At 32.9% G+C, this 14,779-nt stretch overlaps 1 protein-coding gene across 7 annotated transcripts in view; it reads left to right on the top strand.

Moving 5' to 3' along the window:
- LOC143222993 (BLOC-2 complex member HPS3) overlaps positions 1-14,779 on the top strand; it is a 99,263-nt gene that overhangs the window by 40,617 nt on the left and 43,867 nt on the right. For all 7 annotated transcript variants that reach the window (XR_013012605.1, XR_013012603.1, XR_013012604.1 and 4 more), the window contains exons 10-12: positions 2,830-2,926; positions 4,175-4,220; positions 7,165-7,273. Coding sequence is in view for 4 of the 7 variants with exons in the window: in XM_076450326.1 (XP_076306441.1) it covers positions 2,830-2,926; positions 4,175-4,220; positions 7,165-7,273 (252 nt within the window). In the remaining 3 variants the exon portion in view is untranslated. The remainder of the gene's footprint in view (positions 1-2,829; positions 2,927-4,174; positions 4,221-7,164; positions 7,274-14,779) is intronic.

Below are 14,779 nucleotides of genomic sequence, written 5' to 3'. Positions count from 1 at the left end.
CATTTTAATTAAGGCTGAATATTTCAAAGATATTATTGCTGGGCTGTGACATACTGCTTTAGGAAGCAAATATAACTGCTTTGAGTAAGTTTTAGGGTTTTTGTTTCTCGTCTTTTAAAGTAATGTTACAAAACTTTCACATAAATTATCAAATGAATCTATAGTAGACTTATACATGTTTTTGAAAGTGTATGAAAGAAAAGATGAAATGACGACTTTGAAGTAGGTAATTATTCCCATATAAGTATGCATATGTAATTGTAATATTTCTTGTAGCTGACCACTAATTGAAGTTTACCAGGGGTAGGACATATGGTTAACAATATTTTAATGGTACACAGTTAAAAATAAATCAAGTTATTTTGTTATTTGTTTGTAAAGTTGCAGTAACAAATTAATGTTGTACAAATTCACTCAACTTGATTATGTGTAAACATTGTTGCACACGAAAATGGTTTGTACTTAAAGTAAGCATATACATTGGCTTAGCTAAATAATAATTGTTTTATTTAGGCTGGTTGTGTTATTACCATTTTCACATATTTATAGTTTCATGAACCATCTATAATATTATCACCACTGCTGACATATAGGTAGTCTACAGGGTTGGGTATGTTATATTAAAATAGGGTTGAGTATTATATATTAAAATGATTTTAAATGTGTAACTTAGCAAGTTTTTACAGTTGCAACCAGTAGAAGTCACAGTGGAGAAATGTTTCGGAACTGGATTTTGAAATTGTTGCCATTTATTTGGTAGTGTGATGCCACAAAAATATATCTTTTTTTGGAATGGTATGTTGCAACCTTTTCTGATGCAAATAGTGCATGCACTGATATCTTTAAAATGTGTTCAGATCAGAGATTTATAAATTTTAAAGTGGAGATATCTCCCATACATAATGGCATTGGAAAACAGAGGATCGTGGATCAAGTTACAGAACTAGTACTATCTATAAAGTAACCTGTAACAAGTCATAGACTAGCCTTTTGTATCAAAGCAAAATATGGCATTTTATAGAATGTGAAAATCTGTAAACACATAGATCAGTGGCAAATCAATTCATATTACTCAAGTAACAGTATGCAACGTATTTAAGGATTTCTGTTTGTAAACAAGATCAAGAGGCTGTGGGTTTACCAAGACAAAGCTTGCAGTCATACCTTTTGTTCAATTGTTGCATTCTTAAAAGAGCTGAAGAATGAAATAGATATTCATGCTGTTCCATATAAAGACACAGAAACAAGAAGTTTCTGTATGACTAAACTACTAAAATGGGTATTGTAAAATAATTGTCATCATACACTAGGTACATTATGGAAAGCCTGCAGGAAACCCTGGTAAGCTTTGTACTTCATAGTCTTATAGGAAAGCCTTTTGCAATAGAAATTATGCTGCAGAGAGATACTTATTGTTACATACAGTATAACTGGGCATGATGATTGGACTGTAATGATGTGGTGATGCTTCAAAATTATTTATATATAATGTACTTCCTTTATTTCTTGTCAGGATTAATTAACAAAACAAAAAGATTGCCCCAGAGATACAGGTACACATGTTGCATATATAATTATATTGAAAATAAGTAGCTTGTAGAAACAAGTAAGGAATGTTGCAATACAGTATTTGACTATTGATGACCAGTGTGTGACCATTGGTAGGTGAATGTCAAATTTTGTATGGTAAGCAACACTCGAAATAAACACTTTCACAATAACATATTGATCTATAAAACACATCAATTCATTAAATAATTCAGTAATTCTTCAAGTGGATAAGGGCAAAGGGATAGTAATTTTGAATAAAAAATTGTACAGTGCTTTCAAAAGCACTTGGATTATAGAGTTTCTTTCCTTTTAGGTGAAGGCTTCTTGAATCTGCAAGTTTTTCTGACCTGAAGAAAGAAGGTTGAACGTCTGAAATGATTTATAATGAAATTGGTTAACGCTGTGGAATATTTTATGAATTACTTAAATTATTCAAAGTAAATTTTATAAGATTGAGTGTGTCATATGCAGGTTTTTTTCACTCATAAATCAGCAGTTCTTTTTTGTTGGAGTTTTGAAACTATAATACTTGTAATACCACTAACCCCAGTAGTGAGTGCAAGTGATTATGATGCTAAAAATTGGGTTTCAGTGGCTATGATGGAAAGGGCATAGATACCGCATTTCATAGCTTTTGGCTTAACAACAAGCTAAAAAGTTCATACTCAGGAAGAATTTCTCCTTAGAATACTAGAAAATTCTGCCACTAAGCTACAATTACATCTTCAATTGTGAAAATATAGCAAAAATGAACATAAAATGAACTTTTATTATTGAACTCTTAAACTAATAAAACTATTACCTTATTGTTGACAAACTGGAGAAGTTATATTAAAAAAAGAAGAGTGAATTAAAAATGCTACAGTTTGTAACTGCATGCATAAAATACTGTTGGGGTAAAAAGTGAATTTCTCCTAAAAACGTTTTTTTTTGCTTATTGTGGATGACTGTATTTAATTTGATTTTTGGTACTATAGTTAAATTTTCTTTTTTACTTTATTGTCATCATTTGATAGTTGAATTTTTATCTGGTTGCAATAGTAAAGTTATTATTTTAGTTGGAGTTTTAGAGTTTGCATAGATTTCACTATGAATTAGTCCATGAAGGGATATTAAGGATGATATTTGGGAAAGCAATTCTTTATACCACAGATTTTTTTTCAAATTATTCAGTACTTGTCTAAGCCCAGAATTTCTTAAAATCTTCTAGATGTTTGTAATTAAAGAATGTTAATTCTAATGAGCTCCATTAATTTCAATATTTATTTTTGTTTACAGATAGTTGCAGACATGATTTTAGACATCTTTGCAGAAAATGATCCTGAAAAGCTAGGATATATTATTTTACTCTCCAAAATGGTTACATATAAAACAGGTTAGTTATTAATTAATGGCACTCTGGTAACTCAGTGGTAAATATCACAGCTTCTAATGCTGAAAATTGGGTTTCAATACCTGTGGTAGCATAACATAGATAACCTATTTTGTAGCATTATACATAATAACAAAATAATTAAATAAGCATTTTTTTATTATGTAACAGAGTCAGGATGAATAATCATTCTCGTATTTTTCAATAAGAAGCAAAACAGTTTTGACATGTAATCTTTCAATTTTTGAAAAAGTTTTTGAATGTCCATTTCCTTTATCATTAAGTTATGAACTGAAGTAAATATTTGAAATAACCATTCTCAGATACATACTTTATTTGGATGTTAATTCTGACATATTGTGCTGTATCATTCAGTGCTATACATTTATTTATGTAACTTAAATTTTTTATAAATGAAAATAAATATTTAACATAATCATTGTGACATATGTTATATTCATTAATCTCCTAACATAGGGTGAATATTTAAAATAACCGTTATAACATTTTTTGTACTTTTTCTTTGATATTGGTTACTTCTGTAAAGGTCCCTTTTATAGATTTGAATGATCTTATGTTGTTGAATTAAAAGTATAAAGATAAGTTTCAAGTTTTTCCCTGTATTTTTGTCTTGCATAAATTAAAAAAAGGTTGTATTTATTGAAACATTATTTTGGTTTCATGTTACATATTTAGCTAACACAATTTTATAATTTTTAATTTCATAAGCAGTTTACTCTGTTTGGAGTGTCTACCTTTTGGTAAAGCTGTTAGGTGAAAAGTGAGGAAATAAACTTTTGCAGAATACTTGCTGTTGTGTCTCTTCAGCAAAGATGTTACCATTCTAGTTTGCACTATGCCACCTGAATTCTCTTGACTTAAAGAGTTTAACAATAAATCCTTTGATAAAAATTTTGTAAAATGGATAGCAGCTGCCTGTTGTGGAGACACAAGTGTGGAAGAATACTTTAGAAAAGACATTCTCTACACTTCTGTCTCCACAACAGGAAGTTGCTCTCCATTCTACAAAGATTTTATCATGAATACTCTGCCTAAACAATCAATCAAGAATAAATCCTTTATTACGTTTTTCAGAAAAAGCTATTCTGATTTTAGAGAAAAGACTAACACTTAAGAAGAGGTAAAGCATTGTTTGTAGGTAGATCTTGCAGTTAGTAGTTATAAGTTTAACTTTTTTCAGCATGTGCTCAGTCCCTAGGACTAACAATTAACCATTTATTATTTTTTCAGAAAAAGCTATACTAATTTTAAAGAAGAGATTGACTCATAAGAAAAGGTAAAGCAGTGTTTGTAGGTATATCTCACAAGCATTAGTAGCTACAACCTCTTAACCATTTTCTACTTGTTTTAGTTTTCATGCTATAACTTTTAAATTAGTAAATACATGTTAACAAAATTTGTCAACTCTAGCAGTAAACATTACAGTGCTTTCATATTCAAAATATCAGTGTTTTATTGTGTCCTTAGCTTTGTTAAGCAGCGTTTCTTATGCATTTTTTATATCACGTTTTGCATATCCATTATGCAAAGTAATTTTTATTTTAAGATTAAAAATACTTTTATCCATCAGAAAATTTCCTAATTTCACATGTATAATCTTATAATGTCCAGATTGTTATCAAATGTTTCTTAAGAAAAAATTTATTTTATCTGAAATTTCCTCTGATGAATCTCTGTCTGGGTTTGGTAGATTTGTCTGATCTTGTAACCACCACAAGAAATTAGGAAATAAATGTAAATTTTGCTTCTTTCATTCCAGAATGACAACAGGTTATAAGACAAAAACATAAATGTTTAGACCAAATAGCTTAAATTTCATAACAGTATAACTTCATATAATATTATTATTTTATTTGTAGAAGTTACATTGTCGTGCCACACATGCACTGCAATAAAACTGAACTTTTGTCTTTACAAGTCTTGGCTGTGTTTTAGTGGATTAGTATTTTGTAATATATAGTCACATTTTTATGATTATACATTATATAGATTATTACTGTTTAGAAATAAGTTCACAAACATATCTTGCTTAAAACATAGAGCAGTAAATAAAGCAGTAAAGCAAATAATTATCTCTTCTAGCTGTGACCTTTGTACTTGGTTGCTAAGCCTTTTAAAATTTTGCATGTGGAGAATATGAAAAAAATTTTTTTTAGATTTATTGTATACATTTGAATAACCAAAAAAAATGTTAAATGACATATTGATGCCATAAAATTCCACTATAATTTATCAATCTGAGTAACTAAACTGTTTTTGTTTTTAAAAAAATGTAATTTAGCAGACAAAAGGTACAAACATATCTGCTTGAAACCTATGTTTAAAAAAAAAAGATACTCTCCACCACCCCTGCTGTTCTTTCCTACTTTTAATGAATTTAGTTTGCCTTTTAAAGTACTTATGAGGATTACTATGCTTGTGTTGCTCTCCTGTTAATGGAGGGTTGTAATATAATGATGATTACATCATAGTTTAATACAGTAGAAGTTGATGTATAGTGGCAGATACCTTGTAATGTGAGAAATAAATTAAATAGCAGTGCACATGAGGTAGTAGCTCATAGTGGTACATAAAAATGAATATCTGTCTCAAATACATTCTTCACTAAGGAAAATGAGAAATTAACTTCTGTGCCAAGATCCTTTTCTTCAGTCATATTATTTGATTGGTTTATATCTTTATTGTATGTACAATAATCAACATTGTGCTTGTGGCATTGGTCCATTGGACCAACCATATTTCCATGAAGCTATAATTATTATTGTTTGCTATAATCATGAACTTATTAAATGTATTTTCAGGAAATTTGGAAAGCTTTTAGTATTCATTTACAGTCTGTAGTATGCAAATAATGACAGATTTTTAAACAAATTATTGCATTTAAAGATTTACTTGTCAATTTATAAAGCTTTGCTTATTATTGTTAGTGAAATATGATTTTCATGCTGAGTAAAAATATTTTTTTTCATATTTTATTTAATATATTTTGTGAAACTATTTTTGTTATTTTATTTTCCTTAACTCCAACTTCAGCAAAATCATCAATGTATAGAGAGAAAAAGAATTAAAAACATGAGATAAAATCAAAAATATATTATTTTTTTCCCCACATAGAATAATTGCAGATTTCAATAGAAAATTACAGTTATTTATTATAACTTCAACTGTCTAACATTTTGTCATCTTTTTGCTGTCAATTGTATCACTTTACAAATCCCTTTCAACCTCAACTAAATTTGACAGGCAATTACCCACTTAGTCTAAACAACCCATAAAATTAAAGCCACATGTTACAGTTACCCTGAGCTAGTCTTGTTCAACTTTTATGTCTGATTAGTTTTTCAGAAAAAACATAAACAAATAATTAAACTGAGACTGAATATCTGCTTATGACTACAATTTACTCAAACCAAAATAAAAGTATAAGAATCCTGTAAAGTTAAAAAAACTATTTGTATTTGTTGAGGTAATCCAGTAACAATGTAAGAGAGAATTAATGACAGTTTTTGAATGACAGCATGACTTGAAAGGGGAATACTGTGTAGGCTTTACCTTTTATTTTTTTATATCTCAGTGAGGCAAGAAGACTTGAGGATAGAAAGAAAATTTTGAATATGCAGCTTGGACATGTTCTGACCAATAAAGTATTTGTTATATCTCAGTCAAAATGTTGAGCTCTAGATTGAGTGAAGCATGATGCCAGCAATGAACGTAGTGTGGTTGAAATACTGTTATTATATATTTGTATATATTCTTGAAAATTCGTAACAGAATAAGTAAAAGATATGATGTTTGAAAGTATAACAGTCCTAATATTAATGTCTTATGACTAGTGTAATTATAATCATGCTTTATCAGTTTTTAAAAAGCCTTCACAAAATAAAAAACAATTTTATACTTTCCTTTTATGGCTATCATTCTTACCTACTCTTTAAAACATGCATGTCTGATGAGCATCCTGAGCAATTCACTTTTTTATGTGAGAGGTCAACAGAGTAGAGCACTATATAATTTGTTCAGTTAAAATGCCATATAATTAAAAATGCTATATTATGAAGCATGCCATTAACATTGTATAAACAGCAGCACCTATTGTTTAATTCTTGAGTGTATATCTTTTTTTTTTAATGTGATTTGTATTGACATAACTATTTTACAGATACCTCAAAAAATGTCTTGTTGTTACATGTATTACTAATGATATTAATATTTTTTGACAGTCACTCTGGCATGAACACTGGGGCCATAGATACCCTAGCCATATGCCAATTGTTTCTAAGGGAAGGAAATGCAGAAGCTGCTCAGAAGATTCTGCTTTCTCTTGGAAAGGTTTGTTTTTAATATAATGATGTGTGTGTATATATATATAAACTTAAAACACCTTTACGTCTTTTCACTGGATGTATGTGTTAGTAGAAAAATAGGAAGGAAATGTCCATAGTGATATAGATATTATTCTCAACAGAAATAAATGTTAATTTTTGTAAGCTAACATCTTAGATATATATATGTTTACAAATGAAGTTTCACTAGCGTTCCTATAGGTTATAGTGTTTAAGCGTAAAGATTAAAATACAAAGGTTGTTTTATTATATTATGCTGTTAGGTAGGTACTTTTGATTATTCAGTGAAAATAATTCAACATTCAGTCCACTTATTTGTATTAAGTTATTTCTTCAACTGTAACATAGAAATTATATAGACTACATTTGTTGATAGTCATAATTCACAAATACAGCTAAACAGTCACTTACTTAAATTCTTCTTCTATCTCTATACCACAGCTCAAAACTGGTTGACAAACAAACTGTGAATTTGGCTATATACATTAACAGATTCATTAGCTGACTGTCTCACGTACTAACCTTCTTAGTAATGAACTATCTATCCATCTTTTGTTTTTATGTTTAAATATTATTAGACTTTTTTCACCCCAAGTTATCATATAATGTTAATTCTAGAACTCAGGAAAGCTTTAGATGATGCACGTCATGAAGTTATGCTAAATTCCTTCTAACAATAACACAAAAATTTAAATTAGAATATAAAGAAAGAAAGTCTACAATACTTTCATTCCTGGATTGTGAAGTCTTTGAACAATCCTAGTACACAACTAAAATGTACACTAAACTTAGAAATCCAGAATTTGCAGTGTGGTAATTTCTTTCACAGTGGACTGTGAGTTCTAAATTGTATGTGGCATTTTCCTCTGAATTTTTTAGAGTTTTTCATAAAGAAAGAGACAGTACACAAACAAAATCAAAACAAACACAGTACAAAAAAAGGGCAAGTTTTTATTGTAGATGTGTTGACCTGGTCAAAAAATGAGATACCTTTTAATAATATTGCTTACTAATCTAGTGTATTGCCTCCAAGTTTATTCACTCTAGGAGTCAGTAGGGATGGGCAAACCCCCCTTCAACTTTATTCATGATAGTCAGTGGCAGTCCAGTATTTACTTTTGTGTTGTAATTGTGTACCACCATGAAAATGCACAAGGTGGTCTTAAGGAAAACCCATCTCAACAAAGCTTGTCACTACAAGAAAAATTATTGATTGGCCAACTAATAGCTATTATGGATTCAGATATAAGTATACTTTACAAGACAACACCTGCCGCAGAGTGTAATCCCAATGAAAATGTTTACAGGAGTTCTTCAATGATCAGTATATGATTCAGGTTGTTAACAGAGGGACGGTCCTTCACTCCTCCTCCTCCATTGTCTTCCATATAAGTTGTCTTTCCCCTCTCCAAGGATTGTCTTATATCCAGTTGTCAAACACTAGCAATCCAAAATCTTCTGCATAAATAGGTCATAGAGTGCATTGACTCCTGTTTCAAAAATAAAAACCTTTGAAACTTTCTAACACTGAAGAAGATGGGTACTTGGCAACCTGTTGTTGGTCTTTCTTGTCTAAATCGTTTTTTCTCAGTTTTCTTAGCTTACCATAGTTTTTTTCCCATCTTGGCACTTTGCACTAGGTTTATGGATAACAGAGTTTGATATTGCAAGTACCTACCTTCATATTCCAACCATGGAGTCATAATTTGTGTCAGTATCTCCATTTTGTCCAAGAGACAGTTGTTTTCATTTTATGCTCTACTATTTGGCCCTTCATCCTCTCCATACATGTTTTCCAGAGAGTCTGATCCTTTTTGCACCATCTTAACTCACTGGACATTCATACTTACCATTATATGGATTACTGGCTTCTTCTCACTTCTTCTTGCTGCTTGGCAAATCTTCACATTTGAATTCTTTTATCCAAAGATGCAAAGGCTAGGTTTCTCACTAAAAGGAGAAGTCTATTCTTTCTCTAATGCAGTGCTTTATCATTTGAAGGTATTTTTCAATTCCTGTCTCTGTATGGCTCAATTTTCCCTTTATTCCTCAAGGCCAGTCTTAAATACAGTCTTATTCTTTGCCATCAGTAAGGGTGATTATATCTCTTTTGGAGAAGTGCATAGGCACCCACAGAAATTTTTCCAGGAAAGAGCAAAGTTGGGTGAAATTGTGAATTGAATAAAGAAAGAATTACATTCCTCATTTTTCACAAGTCTTTAAAATGGCCAAGGAGAAGTTGGCATCCTTGGAATCACTCATTCCTTGGGGCCAACAGAATTGCAAGGATATGCTGAATTGTCCAGCAAGCCTATTAGATTCCAAACAGTTCAGTAATTTTGGCAAGAAGTTGAACAGGAATAATGTGACAGTAGATGTCCCTCTTCAAGCCCCCATGTCCAGATATAGATCTTTTCATGAATGCTTTTATCCAGGGACTGGGAACTTGTCAGCAGATATGAAATAACATGTCCTTGGAACAAAAAAAAGACTCTTCTCTCCCTATAAATGTTTTACAGTTTATGTCAGTTCAGTGAAATGACATATCTTGGGCTCTTGAATTGTTGTAAGGGGTAGTGGTAAGGTTTTACTCTGATAATTCCACTTTGGTGTTTCCAAGCAAAGGGGCACTCACTCAAGGTCTCTTTGTTTTGGATCATCTTGTTTGGGCCCACAATCATCAGATTGTTCTTGTACTTCTCATATTCCAGGCATTATGAATTTAATACCAATTACTTATCTCTTCATACAAAGACATATCTCTGAAAGTAGGGGAGAGGGGGGGAGAAAGATGCCTATTGTGATGTTGTTCCTGTTCAAAAAACAGCCAAGGTTGAGCAAGTTGAAAGTCAGCTCATTTGTAAGTGAGATGAGTGACTTCATTTCTTTTATATATTTACTTATCTCGTTTTTTCAATGCACTCTATGACCTATTTATGCAGAAGATATAAGACAATCCTTGGAGAGGGGAAAGACAACTTATATGGAAGACAATGGAGGAGAAGGAGTGAAGGGCCATCTCTCTGTTAACAACCTGAATCATATACTGATCATTGAAGAACTCCTGTAAACACACAATTTATCAGATGCTGTAGGGTAGTCACTGATGCCACTGTCAATATTCCACACACACAAGCTGAGGATGCTTGCTGATAAGAGCAGTATCTCCCTTGAGTTCAGATAGAATGCAGAGCTGACAGAGTAGGTCTAGAAACCAACATAGGAGGTGCAGTAAACCATCTGGGAAGCAGGGGCCAGTGTCAGCAGGGAAGTGTGAAGAAGGGCCATATCTACACGAGATAGCATAGAATATGGAATACCTGCAAAATTGTTAGAGAAAAGGAGCTTCTCCAAGACCTCTAATGGCCAAAGAAGGAGGCTGAATGCTCTCAAGCAATGCATCTTTCTCTCCGGTCTTTTACACCTCAGTTGAATGCCTCGTACGCATTCTAATTTGTAAAAATTCTCCACCAACTTCAGTGCACTTTTTATCTAGGTACTGTGTATAAGAAACTCATTCAGATAATGTTATTACTTTATCACAATGAAGCATTCATCTTAGGTTTCTATCAACAGGAGTATTGTGATTTCTTTCTACTTAAGTTATGTTTTTGAATGCAGTTGGCATTTCTATGGTTATTTTTTCGTTTCTATTTATAAATTACTTTGGAGATTGGAGTTTAATCACCTATGAGTCTAGATTCAGCCAATTTTTAGATCTTCCTTGCTGTACAGTGGAAATTTTTTTTAAATCTGCAATGGTACTTTGTACCTGGACTCTGGATGACTAACTTTGATGTTACTTTGTAAACCTGACTATGACTGAAGAAGGTCGAAACATTGTTCGCTCCTCTACATAAAAATTTTCTCAACCTATATCAACTGTTTTTACATATATATGTTTTTCTACAAGTGAGATTTCTCATCATCATGGATTATTGATGTTACTGACATTTATATCCATATTCCCACAGTAAGATCTTCCTGGAGGTTTCTCAGTTATGTGCACAAGGGTCAGGTGCTGCAGTACCAGGCTCTATCTTTGGTCTTGTATCAGCACCTTATGTCTTCTGCAGAGTTGTTTGAGCTTTTTCCTATTACCTGCATTTCTTGGGCTTGTGTATACATTATTATTTGGACAATTGGCTCCTTCTGGTCCCTTCCTATCAATTTGGAGAACAACACTGAGCTTTTGCTTTCAGAAGCCACAAAATTGGGCTTCCTTATCAGATTGGAGAAATTTATTTTGACATTGATGCAATGTTTTATCCATTTGACTGTGTTTTTCAATACTCACTTAAGTTGCATTCAACCAATCCCTATCAGCCTTCAAGCCATGAAAAGAGCTGCTTGGCTTTTATTTCTTTTCCTTTTTCTACTGCATAAATGGTTCTCTTTCTCTTGGAAATGTGGGCATCTCTCAACCTCTTGTTCCTTTGGAGCAAGCAGATATGAGATCTCTTCAGTGGTCACTACATGACCAGTGAATCATGCATTATGATCCTTTGGATCATCCTCTCTCTTTACTCAGGAGTGACAACATTGATTGAGAATGGTGGATGGATTGGATAAGTCTGCCCTCCATATGAACTGTATTGAAATCCTTGCAGTACATCAGGCAATGGTTTAAGATTTATCTCTTTTGAAGGGAAAAATTGTGATAGTGCATTTCGAAAATTTTTGGTGGTATTTCAGATTTCTTGAGGTCTTTGTTATACCTTGGACCTCTACTGGGCTCATTCCCATTGTATCAGGATTTTAGCATGTCATGTTCCAGGAGTGAAGAAGTCAATTGCAGATCACTTGTCTTGACCCAGTTTTCAATGAATTTGCTCTCGATTGGGTCTGCAATAGTCAATGCCTTTGTGACTCACTGAAATTGTCAACTGCATTTGTTTTGGTTTCTAAAACCTCACCTCATCCTTAAGCATTGGCAGTAAATTCATTCAGTCAGCACTTTACAGGTTTATATCTGCATGCCTTTCCACTGATTTAACTACTGCCCTGAGTTTTGTTGATGATTTGTTCTACTCTTTATCAAGTTCCCTCAGTTACACCATATTGGCCATCTCATGCATCGTTTCCACTTCCTCAGTATCTGTAAGAATGTCCATCTCCTCCACAGTGGCATTCTCTGTTGAGACAACTTTTATCAGATACTCTCCACCCAGATGCTCAGAAACTTAATCTTCATGTTTGGAAGTGGTTAAGTCCTTTGCTCAGCATAAGGGTTTATTTTCTAGGGTTTCTCTCTATTTAACTAAATCTCTCCGTAGGCCAGATATGATCATTTATCAATGGAAATGAAATATTTATTGTCATTGGTGTATTAAAAGGAATTTAAACCTTTTTGCTTTTTAGGTAATACAAATATTGGAAGGTTTTTGAATCTCCATTTATATAAGGTGTACTAAAATCCTTTCAGATTCTTTTGCCCAAGTGATCTTTTCAGTTACAGAACTGGGATTTTACAGTCGTTTTACACGTGGTCTCATCCTTGCTTGGAGCCCTTAGCTTTGTGTTCTTTGTTTCACCTTTCTCTTAAATTGTTTTTTTTTATGGACATTGCAAGTTAGAGCTTTTTACAATCCACATGCATAGGACTTTTTATCATTCCATATTTGTCCTGCTTTATCTTGATAGACCTTTTCTTCCTGAGATTCTAGCACTCTGGAAAGGGGAAAGATCATTCTCATCAATCTATATGCCAAACATTTCTCAGTTTTGTGACCACTTTGATTTTGATTTTTTTGGCATGTCCTCTCAGAGCTCTCTAATATTATATGGCTCATACTAACTCATCTTTTCATTCATTGGGATCTTTCATTTATCATGACTTCTCTCTCATTACCCTTGCAAGGTGGCTTTGGAAATTGATTCATGTGTCGTATCATGAATTATTATTAGAGTATTATTATGAATCTCATCAGATTCATCATTTCTCCATGTCACTAACTGCCCTGTTGAATTTCTCTCTTGAAGACAGGGTGTGGGCTGGTATATTGACTACTACCAATACTTTCCTATCTCATTACTTACACGATCTGGCATTTTTCTCTTCTGATGGTTTTTTGCTGTCCCCTGTAACTATTTTGATCACATCTGTGAGACTTTAGTCAGAGGTGAGTATTTTTCTAAGTCTGTACTCTTTTTATTTCCAGGGTCCTTTTATTTATTACTAGATCCCACTCTGTGGTAAGTGTTGCCCAGTCACATGTGCTTTCTCTATTCAATTTTGAACTATCTAACACCATAATGACTACAAGTTGCAATAGGCTCTATCGAAATGGGATGTTCCATAAGACCATCTAGGTACCCACTGGCTGGTATTAAAGTAAAGTTAAAGGGTATCCTGCACATTCCTGCCAATCTTCAGGTTAAATAAAGGGATTGGTTTGCTTTTAAAAATGCAGAGAACTGTTCCTCAGGACTCCACAACATATTTTCCCCCACACCCCTAAACTCTACTCGGGAAGTTCAGAAGTCCTTGCCATCTCCAATTTTCAGTCGCTGGAGTGGCAGACAGAGACTGTTCCTCCATGCTTAGAGGTAATAGCAGAGTTTGGGCCTTCCTACTTGGGTCCCTGACTGTTTTATTAAGATGTTGGTAAAAGTGTCACCAACCTCCATGGGAGCCTATTCATAATTCTGGTACAGGTTTGACACAGAACTATCTGATTCAGGAGTGGATGTCTGTTCTCTTTGATCAATGTTCATAGAAGGTGTTCACTATCTGCATCATAATTTCAAATACACAGTGATCTCATCCTAGGTTGAGCACAAATTCCATGTCTTCTCCATAATTTCAGAGACAAGCAGAAAACTTCTTGTCCTCTTGGTTGGGGAATGAAGATAAATGTTCATAATTCTGAACTAGATGAGTTCACTTTGTTTGATTGAGCATGGCATGTACAATCCCATTATCCTGTGCCTTGGATATTGCCTTTTAACTTTGATGTTTATCCACTTAGGTGTTGCACACTTTCTTCTTGTTGTTCTGGTGGTGCAAAATACATTACTCTATGGTTATAGGTTGAGATCCAGTGAAAAGTATATATATATATCAGTGCAGTTCAATAATCCTAGCCACCAATGTGGGATGTAGGTACCACGACTCCTTAATTCCAACTCTGAAGTGTGGAACTGTAGCAATCTGTTTGGGGATAGCTTATATTCTATTTCAGCTTTGATATAGAAACTAAGTTCCAGGTAAAGAGCATACCTGTTCTGGATGTGGTGTGATTCCTCCACACTTGTGTCATTTTTATCTTGGTACACTCCTGTTCTATAAAGATGCTTCTTGTAAGGATCATGCCTGTACTGATCCCTCTACCTTTTTAGTGTGGGATTTTATCAATATTGCCAGTGAATCATAAGTATGTTTTGTAAATAAACATGTTCCTGAACTGAAAATGTATTTCCATTAATACTTGTCTCAGCTGACACTCCTGACCTATCTCCCCACCAAAATGTAGTTCATGTCTCAAAAAAA

The sequence above is a fragment of the Tachypleus tridentatus genome, chromosome 8 (genome assembly GCF_004210375.1).
Source record: "Tachypleus tridentatus isolate NWPU-2018 chromosome 8, ASM421037v1, whole genome shotgun sequence".
NCBI lineage: Eukaryota > Metazoa > Arthropoda > Merostomata > Xiphosura > Limulidae > Tachypleus > Tachypleus tridentatus.
Note: the sequence above shows the minus strand (reverse complement) of the source record. Positions and strands in the feature narration are given on the sequence as shown.